General features: G+C 37.7%; 1 protein-coding gene across 6 annotated transcripts in view; it reads left to right on the forward strand.

Annotated features, from left to right (window-relative positions):
- The window catches only part of Trpm6 (transient receptor potential cation channel subfamily M member 6), a 172,443-nt gene that overhangs the window by 39,433 nt on the left and 108,519 nt on the right, over positions 1-24,491 (forward strand). For 5 of the 6 annotated variants that reach the window (XR_009228196.1, XM_058584000.1, XM_046459453.2 and 2 more), the window contains exons 2-5: positions 14,050-14,129; positions 17,358-17,396; positions 20,762-20,939; positions 22,975-23,188. Coding sequence is in view for 5 of the 6 variants with exons in the window: in XM_058584000.1 (XP_058439983.1) it covers positions 14,050-14,129; positions 17,358-17,396; positions 20,762-20,939; positions 22,975-23,188 (511 nt within the window). In the remaining variant the exon portion in view is untranslated. Of the gene's footprint in view, positions 1-14,049; positions 14,130-17,357; positions 17,397-20,761; positions 20,940-22,974; positions 23,189-24,491 lie in introns of those variants that run through there. The other variant, XM_058584002.1, reaches the window with a different exon arrangement.

Consider the following 24,491-nt stretch of genomic DNA (forward strand, 5'->3'; position numbering starts at 1 on the left):
AGGAAGATAATTTGCAAACCCTAAGACATTACTTTTAAGACAAAATTCTTGACACTAAGGGTTCTCTGAAATAAGGGGTTCAGTGAGCTGTTACAAATGCTAGTCAGAAAAGGACCCACCCAGTCCTGGAACAATTCTGCAACTATCAGCAGTTGGAAATATGTCTATTGGAGCTAAGAGTCAAGAGCATTTTTATAACAAATGTGGGGAGAGTATAAACTGTGTTCACTGAACCTACATTGGCTGTAAATAAGAGGGGCAGAATTTGGGGAGGGGACGACAGTCCATAAGAAGTACTTATTACTTCTGGACTGGTTGGGGTTAGTAATCCAGATGTTCCTATGTAAGAATGGGTAGTGGCACCTGGAATCAGCTGCCTAAGGTCTAAGTTATGGTTATATTATACATTAAAAGAGGAAACAGTTTTTGCTGTTGATGATGATGATCTTGGCCCATAGCTTTAACTGATTAATTTACCTTATTTTCCTGCGCCCATTCTCTGGCCCTTATGATTAAATTTAAGACATCAGAGAATGAATTAATCTTTCTTTCTTTCTTTCTTTCTTTCTTTCTTTCTTTCTTTCTTTCTTTCTTTCTTTCTTTCTTTCTCTCTCTCTCTCTCTCCCCCTCCCTCCCTCCCTCCCTCTCTTTTTCTCTTTCTTTCTTATTTTACTACTTCAGGGATTGATGTAGCCCGAGAATTTTTGTTTTGTTTTATTTCCATTTGGGGCCTTGCTATGTTACTCAGGCTGGCTCAGAATTCCTGGGCTCAAGTGATCCTCTTGCCTCAGCCTCCCAAGTAGCTGGGACTGCAGGTGTGCATCACTGTCCCTGACTTGGTATTGACACAAGTTCTGCAGATATCTGATGGTGAAGTGGTTACTGAGGGCACAGACATAAGTCAGACTTCCTGGGTATGAATCTTAGTATTACTCCCCCCGCCCCCAGTAAGGAAGATTGAACCCAGTGGTGCTCTACCACTGAGCTACATCCCCAGCCCTTTTTATTTATCTTGAGACAGGGTCTCACTAAATTTCTCAGGCTGTCTTTAAACTTGTGATCTTTCTGTCTCACCTTCCTAAGTCACTGGGATTACAAACACGTGCCACCACACCCAGCCCCCAGTGTCACTTTAATAAGCTGATGTGTCTCTGGGGCAGTTTATCCTCTCTTTAGACTCAATGTTCTTTTTCATACCTTGGAGATAATAATTTAACCCAGCTTCTCTTGGGCAGATTAAGTAAGTTAATAAACAAAATGCTTTGTATTGTGCAGGTGGGCACACAGAGAGTATGGAATATATGGAATAAATTGTTAGCCTGTTGTTAGTATTTATCCTGCAGACTAGGTTGACCTGTGAATATAAAACATCTTCCTCTTCCTGGAGGAAGCAGATCTCCTCCATTGATCTTTTAAGGACCAAGAAATTTTTGTCAATTGAAACTTGTAAACTCCTCAGGAAAACCAGTTTTCTTCTCAGATGGGTTTAATCCACAGAGTACTTTACAGATCCTTGGCCTGTATCAGTTAATCCTCTCCAACTTCTGTTAACACTGTCAGTATCTGCTTCAGGGGGATTTTAAAGTAAAACAAACCAAACAACAATCTTCAACCTATATGAACTAGAAAAACTCAATCTTCAGAGCAGGCAGCTTTGCTGTTTGGCCCAAGGAAAGGCATGTAAATATTTTTGGATTAAATTAGAAAAGAGGGTCCAAAACATTTTTTTCTTTTAAGTTTTTGTTTTTGTTTTGTTCACTATGGTGAGCGTTGAATCCAGAGCCTTGCCTATGTTAGGTGAGCACGCTATCATTGAGCTATTTCTCCAGCTACCTTGCTTTTAAAATGTATTCATTTATTGTTATTATTGTTGTTGTTGTTACTGAAGACTGGATGCAGAGGCACTTTTCCACTGAGCTACATCACCAGCCCTTTTTATTTTATTTTGAGACAGGGTCTAACTGGCTCTGTCCTTGTCCCCAATGCCAATCCAATAATGAGGACGCAGTTTTGAGAAAAAAAGAAAAAGAAATTTTATTATTTTGCTAGCAAAGGAGAAATACAGGGGACTCCTGTCCCAGAGGCTGTGATTCTGCCCATCAGGGGAATAGGGGGTTTTAAAAGAGTTGATTCAGAAGAATCCTGTTTCCAGAGATTAGGGAGGAGAGATTAGGAAGGCCAGGGAAGAAAAGATCAGGGAGGAGAGGATCAGGGAGGAGAAAAAACATGTCAATGTGAGAGCAGCAAGGGACATATTCAAAGCATAAGGTGGATCACCATTACACTGCCTCAGTCTCCCAAGGGGCTGGGATTACAAGGCATGGGCCACTCTACCCGGCCTTTCCTTTAAAAAAAAGACAGTTTTCTCTAAGTGGCCCAGGCTGGCCTCGACTTTGTGGGCTCAAAAAATCCTCCTGCCTCAGCCTCTGTAGTGGCTGGGACTACAGATGTTCTCCACTGCACTTGGCTCCAAGGATCCAAAATCATAAAATTTAAAACTTTGCCAGGTGAGGTAGTGTACCTATAATTCTAGCTACTCAGGATGCTGAGTCAGGAGGATTCTCAATTCAAAGCCAGTTTCAGCAACTAGGTAAGGTCCTGTCTCAAAAAAAAAAAAAAAAAAAAAAAACCTTTCTAAAATTTTAGGATAAACTTTGGAAAGCAAAAAGAAGGAGTTGTAAATTGGCATTAGACTTTATAGACTGGACTTTTTTTTACATTTTTTTAGGTGTCAATGGATCTTTTATTTTATTTATTTATATGTGGTGCTGAGGGTTGAATCCAGGGCCTCACACATGCAGGTAAGCGCTGTACCACTAAGCCACAACTCCAGCCCTATAGATTGAATCTTAATTTCTACAGGAAACAAAGAGGCAAGCTACTTGGGTTTGAGTTTCTCAAGCTACTTATAGTTACTTCTCCAGCTACCTTGCTTTTAAAAATTTATTCATTTATTGTTATTATTGTTGTTGTTGTTTGGTACATTCCCAAACATGTTTGAGTTTCTCAGCCTCCTTATAGTTACTTTCCGCAAATGGGAAAGCATTTTGGAGAAGAAGCTCTTATCCTGGAGACATTTAGAAGAAATTGCATCTTGCTGGTGGGCACTTGGATTTAACAACCAGCCAGCTGAAGAAGCAGGGTTGACAGGTGAAGAACCAGAAGCTCTGCATTCGGAGGGAGCCCTCCAAGGCCTTTTCTCTGAGGGTCCTGTTACTGTGAGTGTCTCTTTAAGGGCAGATCTGGGGTAAGGTCCAGGAGGAGCTGTTACTGAGAGGTTCTGGAATCCTGTGTTTAATAAGTGGAGGCACTGTGGCAACAACGCTCCCCTCTCCTTCCTGAGTGGCAAGCAAAGTTCAGTCAGTCTCTAAACAGCAGCACTGGGACTTTGAATATCAAGAGTAATAGCAAGAAACAGAAGTGGGGAAACTTTAGCCTAGCAGATAATATTTCATATCTGCCAACCTCTGTTACTCACAGGATTCTTGGTGTCCCACTGACAGATTTCTGAGTCTCAACTTTCTGGACCACAAATATCTTCCTGTTGTGTGTGATGTTGGGAAACTGAGGCAGGAAATCACAAGTTCAAGGTCAGTCAAGCAATTTAGTGAGGCCTTAAGCAATTTAGTGAGGCCCTTTCTAAAAAAAAAAAAAAAAAAAAAGGAGGGGACCGGGGGGTGTGGTTTGGTTAAGCAGCCCTGGGTTTAATCCCCAGTATCATAAAAACATCTTCCTCTTAGAATTTGGGGGGAATTAATTATTCTGGATGTGAGATTTCTTTTTCCTGAATATCAAGTGACTGACTTGAACCCTACTCTAAATCTTTAATTTAGATTTGACAGGATAAAAATTGTAAAGATTTTTTTCAAGAGCTTTTACCTTAATCTCAGAGCTGGGGTATAGCTCAATGGTTGACCTCATATTCATCAGGTCCAATGCCTGGGTTGAATCCCTAACACCAAAATAGAAAACAAAACAGAACAAAACAAAAAACAAATTAACATCTCAAAGATTTCTGTTAAAATAAGTTAAATATTTTAAAGAGCAAGTTAATTTTTAATTTTTGTATTTTAAGATAAAATTCTCAAATTTTAAGATTAAAAAAAAAAACCCCTAAGATAATAAGCAGGGAGCTGGGAGTGGTGGGGCATGCCTGTAATCCCAGCAGCTGGTGAGGCTAAGGCAGGAGTATCTCAAGTTCAAAGCTTGTCTCAGCAACTTAGCAAGACCTTATCTGTAAATAAAATATAAAAAGGACTGGAGATGTGGCTCAGTACCAAAATAATAATAATGATGATAATAATAATAATAATAATAATAATAATAATAGACAGGAAGAATTGTTACTTGAAAATTGGTGGAAATCTCTTGGCAAAAGATTCTCCCACAGTTGTATGTTGTGGAATCAAGTCTATGATACCCTCTTAGAAAATTCTTGGACAATAGATTTAGAGGAGTCACAGAGAGTTTATCCCTGCTGGAGAGTCACAGTACTTGCACATATTTGTATGGCCACAGAACATTTTCTTTTTCTCCTGTGTAATTCTTTTGTTTGGCAGGATATGTTTTTGGAAGCACTGGGAAAACACTTGTATACCACAATGTCTTCAGGGGCACAGAGTGTAGTGGGTCTAAAGAGATCATATCAATGTAAGGAAAGTAAGGAATGAAGGAAATAAAAGGAGTCAACAATAATAAGGAAATAAAAGTGTCAACAGTAAGTGACACAGGTAAGTTACCGACAGACCTGGGGAGCGAGACCCAGAGGACTGAGACCTGTCTTCTGCTTAAGGTAGATAGAGGAGAGGGAGGAGATTTTTGCAGTTAAGCCATTGCTAGAAGGGTTATTAAAGAAGGGTTCTTGTGGTGTTGCCTTCAGGTGTTTTCAGTCCCAGGTAACAATTTCCTTTTCTGTGATGATAGAGCGTTTGGAGTTTCTTAGCATGATGATCGAGTATTGATGGGGTTTAGGTCAGGCTGAGTCAGAGTGACCATGAAGTGATCCTTGGTCGATGGGTGTGTTTCAAAATGGCGCTGCCCTGTCAAGTTCTTTCTAAGAGTCAATGCATGGGCTAGGCACAGACATCTGAGAGGGTATGTGGAAGGGGAACTTGATTCAGATCTGGGAGTTTCCAGAAAGGTCTTCTAGAAGACATGATGTCTAAATTGGTGGAGAGAGAAAGGGAGTGTAGAGTATATTAGAGAGAATAGCATGTAGAGAACACCTGGAGGTAAATTCAGACACTTCCAAGTTGTTTAGTAGTTATAGAATGTAGAGATTGAAGCAGGGAGGAGGAAGGTAAAGGCCAGAGAGCATAGGCAGTGGACTATGAACCTGTGGAGGTCTTTTAGGGTTTACCTTGAAGACAATGGCCAACCATTGGGAGGTTTTAGGTGAGAATGACTTATTTACTTTACTTATTTACTACAAGAAGATTACAGGGTTTATTGCAGAGAATGGATTGAAGAAGAAAAAGCTGGAGGCAGAAAGGCCTGGGAGACAATTTAGGCAAGAGTTTATGGTGACTAACTAGAGTAGTAATGACACGAACTAGGATAGTGGCAATCAAGATACAGAGACAAGGGCAGATAGAGGAGATATTTTAGAGGTGGAATCAGTAGTCCTTGGTGGTTGATTGAATGGGAAGAATAGGGAGGAATTAAGAGTGATGCCCTGTTTTCTAACTTGGACACTGAGTATACTGAGTATACTGAGGAGCCCTTAGGGAGTACAGGAGGGGTAGAAGGTCTTGGTGGGGGAAATGATAGGTTAAATTAGCAATAAAAGCTTTTGTTCCTTGGTACCTAATCAGCTAAGTTGCATACAAATGAGCAGACTGCCCATCGCCGCAGCTCAGTGGTAGACTGCTCCTAGGTTCAATTATCAGTACTGCAAATAACTAAATGTGGTATTATAACAATTAAAAAATGATAATTTTGGGCCCGGTGGCACATGCCTGTAATCCCAGTGGCTCAGGAGGCTGAAACAGGAGAATTGTAAGTTCAAAGCCAGCCTCAGCTAACTCAGTGAGACCCTTTCTCTAAATAAAATACAAAATAGGGCTGAGGATGTGGCTCAGTGGCTGAGTGCCCCTGAGTTCAGTAAATGATAATTTTGTTTTGTTCATGTAGTAATTAGGTAACACAGTTGTAAAAGTGTGTTGTTACTCAAAGTGATCGTGACTATTATTACTATTTTTAAAGGAAGTGGAGTGCCCATTCCTTAGTGCAGCTAAAGGAATGTTCAAGAAAATTTATAGCTGAACAGTTGGAAATTACTTACCAGGGAGAACAAGATTTCTCCATTTTGCTGAGAGAGATTATCCAGAGGCCAGAGATGAAAGCAAATGTATCTTATTATTTTTTTTTTACATTGACCCTGTCTCAAAATAAAAATAAAAAGCTCAGTGGTAAAGTGCCCCTGGATTTAATCGCCAATATCTAAATAAATAAATATACAAATAAAAATAATTTTACTTTTATTTGTATATTTACCCCCAATTCTTATTCCCTTAGTCTAGATGTCTGCAGACATGAATATTATGAGGAACATGCTTTGAGGTTCACCCATCAGGGAAATCCTTTGACTATTGTATTGAAGAAGTATTGTATTCCCCATAGGATGTCCAATGGGATACCATTAGTATTCCCCATCTATATTAAATTTGGTGATACTTAATTGAGAAAGCATTTCATATGCTCTTATGATCTATAGAACATACTCTGGAAAGTGCATAACTGTGTTATGGTACTGCTAGGAGCTGGTTCAAAAAGAGTTGGAATGTGCATGTGCGTCTCCCACCTTCTTTTCTCTCTCTGGGTAAGAGGTAAAAGGCAACCTTCAGAGATAAATGGGCTGCGACTTTCTGTAGAATATAGTTTCTAGGGTCTTGGGCAAAATTACCAAGTACAAATATTGTCAGTATCAGAAGAGGAAGAATTTTCAAGTCTGAACCCTTCTTCTTTTTGTAAAATATATATTTTTTAGTTGTTGATGGACCTTACACGTATTTATATGTGGTGCTGAGAATCGAACCTAGTGCCTCACACGTGCTAGGCAAGCACTTTACCACTGAGCCACAACCCCAGCCCCTGAACCCTTCTTCTTGATGGTCCATGCCATCTCTTCACACCCACCCACCCAACCCCACACCAAGATCTCTTAAGCCATTTTCATTCTCTCTTTATCTTCACCTCTCTCTTCATTGACTTCTCCTTTGTCTGTGAGTACGGTCTTACTTTTCTTCACATAAAATAAACTTCCTCTCAACTTCACCTGTAAAACATGGTATAAAAGACTTCTAATATTGGTATTAGAATCTGCTCCTATGTACAAGGGAATAAATGTTATTAGTCATACAATTATGAATATTACTTTAGCTACAGCACACAAGAAATTTAGCACAGCCTTTGGCATATAAAAGGCTTTGTAAACGCTGATTTTGCTTTATAATGTTGATTTAGTGGGTATTGTTTTTAATATTGCTTCTCCCAACAGTGTCTTTCACCATCTTCCTGCCTCTTCTCTTTCACAACCCAGATCCTGGATCTCTCCCATTTGGTTTGTTCATCACTGACAAAATTACCACCATCTTTACTTTCTTTGCAGTATTAATCACAGAAGAAGTATTTCTTTGAAATTTCCTACTTTTGTATGATACATACGTTTTTCTTGAAGAGAGGCCTCTTTTCCTATTTCAGCATCACGGCTAATAACTCTGTTCTTTAGTCCCTGGACTGTTCTGCACCTTTAGGCTTAGATGTTTCCTGAAGTACCTGACTCTTTCATCTTCTCTATTCTCTGCTTCTCAGTTTCCAAAAGGCTTTTATCATCACCTTAACAAGGATGCTCCTGAACTCTCCAGGCCGAAACCTCTGTGTTTCTAACTAATGTGGAATTCCATCATCCCCGCTCTTGTCTTTCAAGGATTTTCCTGTATCCCATGTCTTGCATGAAGGCTTCACATGTGTCTGCAGAAGGCAGAAAGGATTCTCTTTCTACAGATTTTTTCCCCCACATTTTTTATTGGGGAATTATCGTTGTCTTTCTACAGAGTCTCATGGCCTATGCTTGTGCCATATATTACTTAAGCCCTTTCATGGTATCTACTTGTAGACAGAAGTTCTTCTGTTCTGGTTTGAGTATTTGGACATTACTTTATTTATTTACTTACTTATTTACTTGCAGTGATGGAGACTGAACCCAGGACCACCTTACACTTGCAAGGCGACACTCTGCCACTGAGTTATGCCCAACCCTTATTTATTTTATTTATGACAATAATTTGAGTTATCAAAGTATTTTTTGATGAATGATTAAAGCTCTTGTTCTTATAGTTATCAATGTTTTTGTTTTTTGGTGATACTGGGGATTGAACCCAGGGGTCTCTACTGTTGAGCTATATCCCTTTTTAAAAAAAAATATTTATTTTTTAGTTCTAGGTAGACACAATATCTTCATTTTATTTTTATGTGGTGCTGAGGATCCAACCCAGTGCCTCACACATGCTAGGCGAGCACTTTACCTCTGAGCCACAACCCCAGCCTTGGGATGTCATTTTAATGACATCTTTAGGAGGACGGGTGTGATATGCTCTGAAGTCATCTGTAAGGTTAAAAATAATGTGCATTCAAAATGATCCTTGAAAAGCTCTTTGCCCATAAAGTACAGTAAGCACTTGATGATTTTCATTGGGAACTACTTTTCCCTCTATGTTGGAACTTTTTTTTCATTGAGACCAGATTGAACAGGTGATCATGAAGTACCAGAATCTATTCACTTCGCAGACTAAGACATGCTCTCATGTGAGAATTGAGGCCAACTAGGGAATGATGGATTCTCTTCTCCTTCCTCACCTCACCTTAGGCCTGTATGTCGTCACTTGCTGGTAGTATCTCTCCATGTGTGGTTCAAGGACTCCTGAAAGTCCCTGAAACTCTTTCAATGGTCCTAAAAGTCAAAATGACTTTCATAATGGTACTGATATGAGATCTGCCCTTTAATTCATTCTTTCATGAAGGTACTTTTTCTAAGATTCAATGATGAATCCAAAAAATTCTAAAAAGTTCATTAAAATGCTTTCTTTGGGGCTGGGGTTGTGGCTCAGTGGTAAACACTTTCTTAACACGTGTGAGGCACTGGGTTCAAACCTCATCACCACATAAAATAAATAAATAAAATAAAGGTATTGTGTCCATCTACAACTTAAAAAATTAAAAAACCCCAAACCTTTCTGTGTCCAACTACATGTCTATGTGAGGCCAATTTTCTTATATACTTCAACCCAAACTATTCAAAAATAGACTGAATGCAGAAGCAAATATGAAGACCTAGCTGTCCTATTCCAGAAATGAGAGATTTTCAGAATTACAGGACAAGGCCCTTCTCCCCTACTCCTGCCCCCCACTTCCTTTTCACCCTCTCTTCCTCCATCTTCTTTACTGAGGGTTAAATCCCGAAGTGTTCTACCATTTAGCTAGTTTCCTAGTCCTTTGTATTTATTTATTTTTACTTCTGAGATAGGATCTCACTAATTTGTTGAGACTGGCCTTGATCTTGCAATCCTCCTGCCTCATCCTCACAAAGAGGACTACAGGAGTGCCGCTGTACCCTGCAAGAAAATGCTCTTCTAAACTTTAAATGTTTTTTTTTTCTTAAAAATGTTATTTATGTTAACGTGTTTTAGACTAATCATTATTTTTTTTAAATGAACCAGTTAATAAATACTTTTAAAGTCCCAATTTTAATTTCTAATATGGAAAATACTGGTAGACTCAATTCGAAGTTTTTTGGGGGTTGTTGGTAATTTTTATAAGTATGAAGTAATCCTAAGTCTAAAACATTTGAGAACTGCTGCTCTTGGGGATAAGAGACACTGGAATGTGGAATGGTCACTAAATTGCCCACAATGTTAAAATTATTTCTGCCTCACACTTCACCTTCTAGCTCTCTCTCACATTCTTTCAGCAAAAATTTTGGAATTGTCTAATTAAATATGTGGTATGTGTACCCACCAATTTTTTTTTTTTTTTTTTGTCTCTGCCAAAGTTGAAGAAGTAAAATCCTGTTCTCTTTCTGCTGTACTACACTGAAAAAAAAAAAAATAAGACAATCTCCATTTTTGCCATGGGGGTCATAAATAGCTTTTAAACTATTTAGGCTTTACTGTCCCAGATGATGATAAATTTCTTAAAAATCAATTATTTAAAAGTATAGGTTAACTAGTAACTCCAAGAAAAGTTTGTTGTTGTTGTTGTTTTTGTTTTATTAGATTACACAGATCATTCAGATGTAGTCCTAGTCAAGTTCTGGATAATTTAATAAGCTACTCTGAAATAAATACTATGTGTGTGGGATGGGAATGTGTACCTCAGGTCAGTGGTAGGACACTTGCCTAGCATGTGGCATGGTTTTGATCTCCAGCAAAATACACACACACACACACACACACAACACACACACAAATAAATAAAAAGTAAGTAAAGACCATCTATGTATGTACATAATAAATTTGTGGGTATTTTGCTGCTCGGAAATCAGAAAGGATTGAGTTCATTAAATTGGGAAATCTTAGCAGATTAAAGTGGTTATATAACAACTAGGCCCGACATTTGGTTTAAGCTTTGTATTTTTTTATTCAGGGACAGTTGTAAAGAACAGTAATAAAAGAATCTTCCATTTCCTCTGTATTCCTTATCAAAATGATTTAACATGACCTGAAGTGAAAAATGCTTTATTTGTGTATTTTACTCCCCAGGAGACTGGGTAGCCCTGACGCATGTATGACACTTGAGGAAAAGGAGATCTTTCACTGCTGTTTTGAAACTGGGTTTTTGGACTGAAATAATGAGGGATTTAGTTCATGGAGAGAGGAAGGAAGGGGTGTGACATCACTTTGGTTTGTACCTTTATGATCCACTCTGTTGGGAGGGTCACTGTTGAATTCCTCTAATTCCCCAGTTGGCTCTGTGGAGAATTCATAAATGCTTTCTACTCATTTACTCATGAGTTTATATGATCTGGAAACTCATTCTAAGGTGCTAAATACCTTTGTCCAAGAAGGCAGTACAGGAAAGTGTTAGTAAAATCTCTCACCTCTGTAGGAGAAGTGGCATTTTGGAGAATTGTGGTTTATTTAGTTGACATCATATTTTTAGAGGTTTTCCTTTAAAAAAGAAAATTACTAACAACAAAAGAATGTTCACCTTTTATTACCAAAAAGGAAAAAAAAGATGTAAGATTATTCTGTGGTCTCTTTCAAAGTATACTGCTAAATGCTGCCCTCTGGAAAGAGTATTTAGTGAACTGGGTGGCACATAACTATAATTCTAGCAATGAGGAGGCTGAGGCAGGAGAATAGCAAGTTGAAGGCCAGCCTCAGCAACTTAGCAAGACACTGTCTTAACATTAAAAAACTGATGGGGGGGGGGGCGGTTTGCTGAGAATGTACCTCAGTGGTAGAACACCTCTGGGTTAAATCTCTGAAAGCACCAACATAAAAAAATAAAAAATAAATTTTTTAAAAAATTATTTAAAGGAAAATCAACATACCTCATGGTAATGTTGGTGCAACAGGCCTTTAATTTCTGGATACGTTGGGTTTGGATGCTGTTTTTCTGAGTGTTCCTCTTGGATCCAGTGAGTGAAATGAGGCATCCCTGCAGAGTTCAAACAAAATTCAGGACAGGGCTCTGAGCTGATGCTTCTGGTGAACCAGCCAGCTTTGCACTGATACTTTTCCTAAGCCAAAAGATTGTTCGTGCACCTGCAAGTCCATTTGCCTGGCACTCAGTCTGAAGGGGTCTTGCTCCAAGGAAGGAGCTCTGTGGAGAATATAGCAAACATCACTCTGGAGTCTGAAAATCTTCCTTCTTCATTTAACCTATTCTATTGATTCCCCAAAGACTGCAGATTCCAAGATAAATAAAGCAATGCCTCTTTTGATGTAAATTGTAATAAGGTTAATAAGTAAAGATAGCAGACCAAGTACAGTCAAACTTCAGTACTGTCATATGTGAATAGAACCGGTGGCATCAAAATAGGAGCAAGTCATTAGTTCATCCAAAAAGTATTTATTAGATGTTGGATTTTATTTTATAACTTTATTTTGTTTATTTAGTTATTTATGTGGTGCTGGAGATCAACCCAGTACCTCATACTGCAAGACAAGTGCTCTATGACTGAGCCACAACCCTAGCCCAGATGTTAGCTATTTGAGGGTACAACCTCCACTCTTTTTTAAAACAGAAAAGAAATGACCTGTTACCTGTCCCTTCTTATGCCCAATCGTACCGCACTATGGAATCAAAACAAATAAAATAATTTTCTGAAAGCTAAGGAATCTCTAAGATTATACCTGCTCAGAGATTTCCCTGAGAAAATGGTCTGGAAACCCTCAAAAATTGTAGAGTAGATATGCTGTCAGGGAGGGGCTGAGGCTGGGGCACTTACCTGGAATGGGTGAGGGCCTGGGTTTGATCCCTCAGCACCACAAAGCAAAAAAAAAAAAAAAAAAAAATACTGTCAGTTAGGGAAGTGTTATTTTATGTACAGCTGCTGTTGGAGGACCAGTCTTTGGAACAATTCTTTCTAATTCCTGGCCCTCACCTGAGGCCTAAGATTGAATGTAAAATCGGATTGTATTTTAGGGTAAAGCAAACTGAAGTCAACACTATTTTTATTTCTCCCTTTTCCTCCCCCAAGTAACAATAATTACAAAACAAACAAAATACACCCCTTCTGTGAAGGCTGCCACAGTGGCCACAGAAATGGCATAGTCCCCACTGTTAACTACTATTGTGTCAATGGTTTACTACTCCATCAGAAGAAGCTAGCCCATTGGGCATTTGTCCCATCCATATTTGGGCTACTACATCAGAACCAGCAAACCTTGACCATGGGGTCTCTCCAGGGTGTGTTGGAGAGCATATTGAAAATGAGACCATTATGAAAGCAGAAAAGAATAAAGTTTTAAAGTAAGAATTATTTGAAATACTTGAAAATCAAGACTGCTTTTCTCTTGCCATAATTTTGAGCTAAGATATGGGAGTTTAGGAAAACCAATTCTATGTTCTTTTTATGCGTGTGCTTCCTTGTTTACACCTGTGGAGGAAAATTCTACAAAGTGTACCTGAAGTGTGTTTTAAGTGTGTTCATTTTGTTGCCCATTCAGAAAGCACTGGGTTGAGCCCTGGGGCAACAGAAATGACTGGCACTGGGACTATGGGAGCTATCATAAAAGTAGGCCATAAAGGACACTAAATTGTATTATGAGTGGTCCTGTGAGGAAGATTTAAAAGTCAGGATGTATTTTCTGTGGGAAAAAAAATACATTAAATTTAAATTCTCAGGCTACCAACCAAAAGCTGAGTTTTACCTTTGATTTGACTAAAAATATATAACATGGAATTTAAAATATTTTCATATTAGATAAAGGCCAAGCTTATTGGTTGTTGGAGTTCTGTGGTAGAACCAATGTCATCTGCCTCTAGACTTTCAATCCAGCTAATGAAGGAGGTTGGCTATGACTTGCATTTTGTGGAATGGGACAGATTTTATTACAAAGGAAGAAAGAATTCCAGTGAACCACTTCGATTTTGGGACGGTTAAGGGCTGTGTAACATGAGGCAATACTGCCAAGGTAAACTAGGTTTATGGACTATGTATAGAATCTTGCCAAGATGGCATCTCTCCTCTGGCACTTTTTATTGCTCCCTGTGAAATCTTAGGCAAAGGAAAAGGTTTTATGAGTGAGATTTTTGAAGTTTTGAGAGCTAGGTATTTATGCCACAGGAGTATGGTGCAAGATATGAAAGTGATTTTTAGCTGACTTAAGAGAACCCATCAGTTATGTATTTATTAGGATACATGTTGCTCAAAGTGAGATAATGGATGAATTGTATTTTTGTGTTCACATTTGGCTTATTTATGTAGTAGAAATCAGCTTTGGTTGATCTTAGCATTTTAGTGAGTAGCCATGATAACGAAACATTATCTTGGTTAACTGAACTACCGTGGTTATGCTTCTAACTTAGACACTTTCTGTTCAGTCCCAGAAATCCTGGATCGAAGGAGTGTTTGACAAGAGAGAATGCAACAAAATCATACCCAGTTCAAAAGACCCTCACAGGTATACTTTTTAATTAAAGTTTTCTTTTTAAAACAATTTGACTAGCAAGACCGTTTGTAGACATTTAGAAATACCCCTTGTCAGAAGATCTGGTAATATCTATAAAGTTAGCATTAATTAATTTTAATGAGTGTTTGTTTTTTTCCCTTTATAAAAGAACTGCATGATTATTGTAGAAAATCTGCTAAGAAAAGGGACCTTGTCAATTTTGTGCCTCACTTCAGCCCCAGTGCCTATGACAGTCCCTGTCCCAAATGAGGCTCCTTATAAGAGCCTGATCATTGAATTAATGAAGTGTAAAGAAGAAAGAAGTTAAACACAGTGATATCACTGTTCATATTGTAATGGATTTTTTTCTTTCTCTTTTTTGTTTGGTAATGGAGATTGAGCCCATGGGCGCTTAACCACTTTATATTTTTAATGTAAACCCTTATATTTTTAAGTTTGAGACGGAATCTTGCTAAATTGCTAAAGCTGGCCTTGAACTTAAATCCTCCTGTCTCAGCCTCCTGAGCTGCTGGGATTATAGGCATGCCCCAACATGCCCAGCTGTGGTGGATTTTATTCTACTTGCTCTTGTTCCTCTTAATGGGGGAGATAGATGTTATAGGAAAATAATATATCCATTCCATCAAATTTGGATAAATAATTTATAATATTTGGATATTAAATGTTCAAAATATTGTGAATATTCTTCATCCTCAACTGAATTATCTGTGACTATTTTGGACCTATCAGGATACTGTACTTAGATTATATGAACAGGTAATTTCAGTTCTATTTTCCTCCCATAGGTTTTCTGTTTGAACAAAAATTGTCAGTAGAACAGAGTGATTTGAGTTTGACTACTTTGTGTTCTTGACAGCCCTCTGGAAACTCCACTTGCAGAACAAAGTTCAATAAGGCAGCCTGTGAAAGATAGGGGAAGAAATGGATATGGAAAATTCCCCAGGGCAATCAGATCCATGGAATTAAGATTGGCTATCTTTGCCCTTGGGGCAAAAACTAAAAGGAAAATAGAAGAGTCACATTTTAATTAGGGGAGCCACTCTATACTTAGGTTCTTTGAGCCATTGGCCTTAAATTCATTAGAGTGTAGAAATCATAGTTGTGTGCTTAGGAACACGTTGAGGTTCTTGAAATTCTTTTTCTTTGGGGATGACTAAAATAGTGTTCCTTGCCTTTGTTAAACATTGACCAGTTCCACCCTCATCAAATTACCTGCCCTCTATAAGCCCCGTGATTGGAAATTCTCATTTTACTTGTTTACAAAATGTTTATAGATGCCAAGGCAACCTTGTTTTTCTCCTTCGTCTTTTATGATGTCTTGTAATATTATGTGGCTGCAGTGGAAAGCAGACTAAGTTCCAAGTGGGTCATTTTGCTTCTGAAAATAGAAAATCATCTTCATGATCACCTTGAACTTCACAAAAAGTGATCAAATTGCTAAATCAGTTAGACTTGAGAACATCAGTGGGAGTCAAAGGTATAGCTCAGTGGTAGAGCACAAATGTAGGAGGCATGAGGCCCTGGATTCAATCCTCAACATGAAAAAAAAAAAAAAAAAACAATGATCATGATTCCATGAATGATCTAAGACCTGATATGTTTTATGCAGAAGAGAGCTAACTCCATCTTTGTGAGATTATAAAAAGTTACTGGATGGCAAAGGCTTTTTTCTTAGATACTAGTAAGATTATCTAAATTGTAGCTTTTATGTAATTTTCTTCATTATAATGGAAAAAATTGGCAGTATTTCATTATTATAAATTTCAATAAAATTTATCTTTGATTCTTTCTTATTTTTACTTCCTAATGAGAATCAACCTGATAGACTCAGTTATAGCATCTTTTTCCTCTTCCTTCTCAACATGCTATAGAGGTAAAACTTCTAAGCACAGACATTCCCTGAAGGCAAGGACAGGAAGACATGAAAAGCTTGAATATGAGTTTCGGAATTACAGAATGACCCTTATTCTATGAACATTGCCTTTGTTTCTATTATTTTAATTTGAGTTTCCTGTTAAAACTTCTTTACACTGAAAATATGATCTTTGATGACCACAGTGCTAACCCCCAAATCCACAGGTTCTTCTGAATCATAAAAGGAAAGATTAACAAGGATAAAGATCATAATTATGCCAACTGCCTTCCAAATTGTTTTATAAATTTAATAAAATACCTATCAAAATCCTAAAAAGGCTGGATGTGGTGGCTCATGCCTGTGATCTCAGTGACCCAAGAGTCTGAGGCAGAAGGATGGCAAGTTCCAGGCTAGCCCCAGCAACTTTGCAAGACTCTGTCTCAAAATAAAAAGGGTTGAGGATGTATCTCAGTGGTAAAGCATCCCTAGATTTGTTCTCCAGTATCCTTCCCTCTAAAATATTCTAAAAATATATTTTTTTCAGGAAACTTGACAACAATTCAAAATTCATATGAATGTATAAAAGTGTCCAGAAAAGTAAAATAATTTTTAATATTTTGTTTTGGGAACCTAGGGTTGAACTGGGCATTTCACATGCTAAACATGTACTCCAGTCTAGGAAAGTAAGATAACTTTTTAAAAACAAGACTGTAGCATTGAGGGCTTTCCATATCCAGGGTCAAGATACATTGAAAAGCCAGGTGAGGTGGCACCTGTAATCCCAGCAACTTGGGAGGCTGAAGCAGGAGAATCAAGAGTTCAAAGCCAGCCTCAGCAAAAGTGAGGTCTTAAATAACCGACTGAGACTCTGTCTCTAAATAAAATACAAAATTGGGCTGCAGATGTGGCTCAGTGGTTGAGTGCCCCTGAGTTCAACCCTTGGTTACACCCCCTCAAAAAAGATATTGAAAAGCATAATAGTGAAAACATTTCTTCTTGCACATGCAATGATGTATTGGATGCGTGCCTGACAAGTAATGAGCTTGCCAAGCTCAAATAATCATTTTAATTAATTTATAGGGCAGATGTTATTTCCAACTGTGAAAACTGGGACTTAGAGGAATCACTAAATCAATGAGATTTAAGTCTAGCATATTGGTTTCAAACTCCAAAATGTTTTAATAATTATATCATTGTTGTTACAGTATATGTAGTAAATGACATATGGAAAATACATGGTATAGGAATACTCAGCAAATCTTGATTACCAGACTATGGAAAATAATGGGTATTGACTATATAATCATTAGGTATATTTTTAAATACAAAAGTAAACTAATAGATGTTTGGTTTCTTTCATTTAGATGTACTCCAGGCTGCCAAGTTTGCCAGAATTTAATCAGGTAAGATTTGTATAAATAAGCTTCTTTTTAACTTTAAGGCATGTGTTTATGACTCAATAGGATAGTTTCTTGCATCTTGAATGGACTCAGTACAAAGTCTATGCTATTTGCTTTTCCAAGGAAGGTTTTAAAAATGAGATTTTTTTTGATGGTGAGTGACTGTTTGAATGTAATTGATTATTTGAATTACTTGAGACATTTACCTACATAACTGAAGGTCTTTGACAAGAGTTGCTGCCAATTGAAACATGGAAAACATTAAAATTTTATCTTAATATTATCTTGTGCTTGGATAAAATAATATGCATCATGTGCTTGATCCATGGCTTGCAAGTAAGTTTTATGCATACCAAGCTCTATGGGAAAAAACATTTGTACTTATTGAAATTCACAGTGCAATACAAATTTTAACAATGATGTATACTTTAAACTATGTGTTATTAACTGATTTTACCTTCCTTTTTTAAAATATTTTAGGTGATTTTTGGTGACCAATTTTACCTTTCCTTATTCTTCTTTCTTTTTTAATATTTCTGGTAATTTTTATTTTTTTTAAATTTTTGTTTGTTCTTTTTAGTTATATATGACAGTTGAATCTATTTTGATATTTTATACAAACATGGAATGTATCTTATTCCAATTAGGATCCCGGTCTTGTGGATGTACATGATGTTGAGAGTCACTGTTGTGTATTAGCATATGTACATAGGAGAGTTATGTCAAATTCATTCTACTGTTACTTTTTTTTTAGTAGAGAGAAATAAAATTACCTTAATTCTGATTATATCCTTAGGTTTACATTAAGAATTGGATAATGAAAAATAAATTTTTATAAAATAGAGTCCTCAGTTTAGCAAGTCAGATAAAAAGGAAAATAATATGCACAAAATTTTAGAGTGTTTGAGAAACACCTACTAAACTCTATAGCACCAGATAAGCATTGGTTATTGTGGTTGTAATATTATACTTAATGACTGATTGATTTGACTGAATTTGGAAAATACTCTGGCACTTTTTTTTTGTATCCAGGAAGGACTTTGATGTCTTTAGCCACATATGAAGTACTTTCCAGGTGGATTAATATCTGTAATTATGTGTTGATTCCGTCTATCTGCATTGGTTTTAGTTGCTCATAAGAATCTTTGCAAGAGCTACACACAACATCTTAAAATCATACAATATATTCTCTTCTCTCACAATTCTCCCTCACTTTTTTTTTTACCCCCTAGTAGTGGGAATTGAACCTCAATACCTTGCATGTGCCAGGCAAGCACTCTACCGATGACACTGAACTGAGCTACATCACTGGCCTTTTTATTTTATTTTGAGACATGATATCTCTGCCCAGGCTGGATTGAAACTTATGATCCTCCTGAATCAGTCTGCTGGGTTTCTGGGATTATAGGAATGTACCAGCACACCAGGATCTCACAATATACACTCTAGAACATTGGGTCATTAAATTGGGATGTATAAACTCCACAGAATTAAAAAAAATACATTGAGGGATCCTGAAGAGAGACTGGAATTTGTATTTCTGTTTTTAAATCTAAAAAATAATTAAAATTTACTATTATATTTTTCAACATGCTGTAGAGGTAAAACTTCTAAGCACCGACATTCCCTGAAAGCTAGGACAGGAAGACATGAAAAGCCTGAATATGAGTTTCTGAATTAATTACAGAATTTTAGAGTGTTTGAGAAACACCTAGTAAACTCTACAGCACAATTTTCAATTTCACATAGTTCAAAACTAAAGTTTAAGAAGATTTATAGTGAAAAATGTTCATCTTATTCTTGCTCTAGGGTGGAGGCAGAGTTTTTAGTACACACATAGCAAAAATAAATGTGTTAAATTTTTCTTTATTCCTCTGTTTTCCACAGACACTAAGACATAGTAGAGGATACTCCCTGTGTGCTTTGTTGAATGCTTCCATACACCTTAAAATGCTTTCTGTAACAGGATAGAGAGAGCTCTGGATGCCCCATGAATTACATGTTTGATTTTCTATTGATGAATGTTTAGGTTATCTAATTATTTGCAATCTTTTGCAATTGTGAACTGAACAATAATGAATAACCTGGGGCATTTGTAATTTCACTTATGTCTTGACTAATTTATTATGTAGATTAACATTAATACACACTATAATTTATACATAAATATACAGCTATTGGGGTGCATTCTCAAATGATTTTTGGTGTTGATAAAGTGGTCTTTACACATTTTACTGGGTATGTATCATTAAGTTTTGGGGAGTATGTACATCCTAGCTCTTTCTTAATGATTTTGAAGTATAGAGTTCAGTAGTGTTTAGTACATTCCTACTGTTGTGTAATGGATCTCCAGAACTTTTAAAAAATTATTATTATTTTTATTTGTTCTACTTTGTTGTACATGACGGCAGAATGCATTTCAATTCATCATATGCAAATGGAGAGCAACATTTCAGTTCTCTGGTTGTACAAGGTCACACCATCTGTGCAGTCATACATGTACCTAGGGTAATGATGTCCATCTCATTCCACCATCTTTCCTACCCCCATAATTCCTCCCAGCCTTCCCCTTTGCTCAATCCAAAGTTCCTCCGTTGTTCCCATCTGCCCTCTCCCATCATAGATCAGCATTCACTAATCAGAGAAAACATTTGGCCTTTAGTTTTTGGGGGATTGGCTTACTCTGCTTAGCATAATATTCTCCAGCTCCATCCATTTACCTGCAAATGCCATAATCTAATTCTCTTTTAATGCTGAGTAATATCCAGAATTTTTTCATCTTGTAACACTGAAACCCTATCCACTACGTGTCTCTCCATTGCCTTTTTTCGCAGCCACTGTAACCACTATTTTACTTTCAGTCTCTATAAATTTGACTCCTTTAAATATCTCATATAAGTGGAATCACATCACATTTGTCTTTTCTGGCTTATTGAATTACCATAATGTCTTCAAGTTTCACCTATGATTTAGCATATATCAGAATTTCCTTCCTTTTAAAGGTTAAATCATATTCCATTGTATGTATACGCATTTTGTTTATCCATTCATCCAAGATAGATATTTGTGTTATATCCACCTCTTGGCTATTGTGAATAATGGCTCTATGTACATAAATATGCAAGAGATTTTTAACATTTTAGAAAAACATTCCCCAAAATGATACTTATGTCTAATCAAAGGAGAGAACCAAGGAGGGTATTTCTAAATTTAGAAGACAATCCAATGTAATGTATATTAGTCTAATATAAATATTAATGTAAACTTGTAAGGCTTATTAACATATGGCATCTGTATATTACTCTGGGAAAATGTAGAAACATTGCATTGATTTTCTATGCTAAAGTCATTTATTTTCTGGAATGTAGGTGTTGCTGTGGCCGATTGATCCAAGACCATCATGGGATAGATTATGCCTGGACTTGCTCGGCTGTCAAGGGTAATGAAAGTGAACAGTGGTCTGTTGAAAAACATACAATGAAAAGCCCGACAGATACCTTTGGCACTATTAATTTCCAAGATGGAGAACACACCTACCACTCTAAGGTTTGCTAAAAAGATTAATCTTGACTCATACTGTCAGAGGTTTCAGTCCACGGTCACTTGGCCTTGTTGCTTTGGGCCTGTGGTAGCACTGGACATCATGGCAGGAACACATGACAGAAGAGGTCTGTTCACCTCATGGAGGCTAGGAAGCAGAGAGAGAGAGAGATGAGAAGGGCCTGGGGTCCCAACATTCCCCTCAAGGACATGCCCCCAATGAATGACCACTAGGACCCACCTCTGAGAAGGCCTCCCTAATAGTACCTTAGGATGGCAGCCAAACTTTTAACATGTGGGCCTGTGGAGACACATCTTAACCACAACACATAGTATTGACAGGCTAGCCATCCTTCAGGTCCTTTCTCTTGAGCATGTGAATTCCCTGTTGTTTGAATCACAGGCAGTTTTCCCAGGTAAGCCCACTTCAGGAAAGCTGTGCATCAGCTGTACCCTGGAGTGTGACCAGCAGGTGGATGGATTTGAAACAAAAGTTCATCCTCGTGAATACAGTTTTTTTCTTTTCTTTTTTTTTTTTTTTTCAGTCCTGGAGATTGAACTCAGGTGTGCTCTACCACTGAGCTACATCTGCAGCCCTTTTCAATTTTATTTTGAGACAGTCTCTCTCTGCCCAGGCTGGCCTTGAACTTATGATCCTCCTGCCTCAGTCTCCCAGTTTCTGGGATTATAGATGTGTGCGACCATGCCCATCTTTCTAGTATTTTATTTTTTCCATATTTTTTTTGGTGCATTATAGTTGTACTTAATGGTGAGATTCATTGTTACATTTCTGTACATGCACATAATATAGCCATGTAGTTTGGCTAATTTTTGTTATTTTAATATGTCCTACCTTGTAAATTAAATCATGATTATTCTTGGATTCTTTCAATTACATTGGTGATAGCTTTCCTATCCCAACATTCAGAAATTCAAAATTTTAATAATGAAATAAGGGATGGTGTATTATGAATTTCAAAGATGAATAGCTACCATTTGCTGGGTGCAGTGGCACACATCTGTAATCCCAGCAGCCTTGGTGGCTGAGGCAGGAGGATGGATAGTTCGAAGCCAGCCTCAGCAACTTAGCTAGTCCCCAAGCATATCAGTGACACCCTGTCTCAAAATAAAAAATAAACATGGCTCAGCTGTGGCTGGGTTCAATCCCCAGTTCTCCCCCATCTTGTCCCAATTTCTACCATTCTGGAGGATAGTGTGAGATCCCTACCTGCAGGTATGATTTCTACCTGTGGTTCTTCTGGGTTTCTTATTGCTCTAATTTCATTCTATAAATCTGCTTTTTGGACATATACTTGAGGGAGGCAAGCCCATCTCAACATTACAGTATTTGAATGGCTTGTATGTGGCTACATCATCCTGGACAAAGAAGGCCAGTTGCGCCATGTAAATCTTAGGCAAAATACAAAATGATCCGGAAGCTACTTGCTGGTTTGGATTTCCCTCATCTTTTATTTTGCTTGCATTGACTATTCAGAGATGATTGTTCTGTGAAAAGAATTTGTTTTGGAAAAGAAAATGTTTTTAGAAGGACATGCTGAATAAAGGAAATGATTGGAAGGTTAAAAACTTCATAATAAGTTTCTTGTAAGTGCTTCTGAATCTTTTGTTATGTGAATATATGAAGAGGTCCAGTGGATGTAAAGCCACAGCATTTATGAAGTCACATTTCACCTACTTCTCGCAGCTTTCTGTTACCAGGTTTGCTGAGGTGGTGATTTTGGCTAGTTGTTTGAAGTGTTTCTGCCTCCCCTCAGGCCTTCTGGAGGACAGTGGGGGCCAAGCCTCTAGCCAGAGGAAACTTTCCTACAGTGACTTAGAATTCCCAGAAGGAACTTAAAGGGGGTGTGGGATCTTTTAAAAGTAAATATTTCCAATATGTGAGGATGAACTTTAAGAGAGATTGTAGACACTTCCTTGCAGGTTTTGGCCATTTTGATCTCCCTGCTGTGTGCTCATTGTTTCCATGCCTGGTATGTATTTTTCACTGTTTTCTGTTCATGGATATGTGTCTGTCTTCCAGTACATTAGAACTTCTTATGATACCAAACCGGATCATCTATTACATTTAATGTTGAAAGAGTGGAAGATGGAGTTGCCCAAGCTTGTCATCTCTGTCCATGGGGGTCTCCAGAACTTTAAGATGTCCTCTAAGCTTAAAGAGATCTTTAGCCAGGGTTTGGTCAAAGCTGCAGAGACAACAGGAGCATGGATAATAACGGAAGGCATCAACATGGGTAAAGCACGTGTTCGTCTTTCTGTCTCTCTTCTCTCCCTCCCCTGCTTTCCTTCCTTCTTCTTCCTTCCCTCCCTTCTTTTCTCCTCTTTTTCCTTCCTTCCTCATTCCCTCTCTCCCTGTCCTTTCTCACTGTGCAGCAGGCATTATGGCATCTAATCTCAGGTCTGCAGTGCTCCCAGGACATGTGGTGATGTGAAAGGGAAAGGTAAAAACTTGTGACTGGGGCTGGGGATGTGGCTCAAGTGGTAGCGGCCCCATGCATGCATGTGGCCTGGGTTCGATCCCCAGCACCATATACAAACAAAGATGTTGTGTCCACTGAAAACTAAAAAAAAAAAAAAAAAAATATTAAAAAAATTCTCTCTCTCTCTTTAAAAACAAAACAAAACAAAACAAAACAAAAAACTTGTGACTGGAAAAATAAGCCCAGAAAAATGACAGACTTTTCCTAGAATGTTTTTATCATTGTCAAAATATGCTATTTTAATGTAACTTCAAGTAAACTTCTGGCAAAAAAAGTAGTCTTTCTTGAACTTAAGTCTCTTAAACCAAAACTCTTGAGACCAAGGGTTCTCTGTAATAGTAGGGTTCATTGAGCTATTCCAGATGTTAGCCAGAAGAGGAGCTGGTCCTGGGACAATTTCTACAACTACCAGCAGCAGGACCAGCACAGTTGGAAATGTGTCCACTGGATACAAGAGTCAAGAGCATTTTTATAATGAAAATTTGGGGAAGGAAAGCATAAATTGTTCATGTTGAAGTCACATTGGTGATATATAAGAGGGGTGGGATAATATGAAGGAGAGAAGAACAGTTTACAGAATACCATTGGGGTTAATAGTCTGGAAATTTCATTTGTAAGCATCATGTAAGCATCATTTGTAAGCAACCTGATCAGCCACCTGGAGTTTTGAGTCAAGGTTTCAACATACATTCAGGAATGTGAAACAACCTTTTGTTCCTTTCAGCCTATAGCTGTTAACAGATTAATTTCTCTTATCTCTCCCCACTTCTGTCCTCTGGTCCTTGTAACTAAATTTAGGACATCTTTTAGTCGGGTGTGGTGGTGCATGCCTGTAATGGTAAGTGACTCAGAAAGCTGGGGCAGGAGAATTGCAAGTTCGAGGCTTGGGCAACTTAGCAAGACTGTCTCAGAACAAAAAATAAAAAAAGACTGACAGTGCAGCTCAGTGCTAAATTGTCCCTGGGTTCAATCCCCAGTACTGCACCATCAACAACAACAAAAAAGGACGTCACAGAAGTTTTCTTTTATCAAGGCTGTTGTAAGATTAATAGGAACA

This window comes from Marmota monax, unplaced genomic scaffold (assembly GCF_021218885.2).
Source record: "Marmota monax isolate L192 unplaced genomic scaffold, Marmota_monax_Labrador192_F-V1.1 WCK01_AAM20220418_F8-fsc00059, whole genome shotgun sequence".
Taxonomy (NCBI): Eukaryota; Metazoa; Chordata; class Mammalia; order Rodentia; family Sciuridae; genus Marmota; species Marmota monax.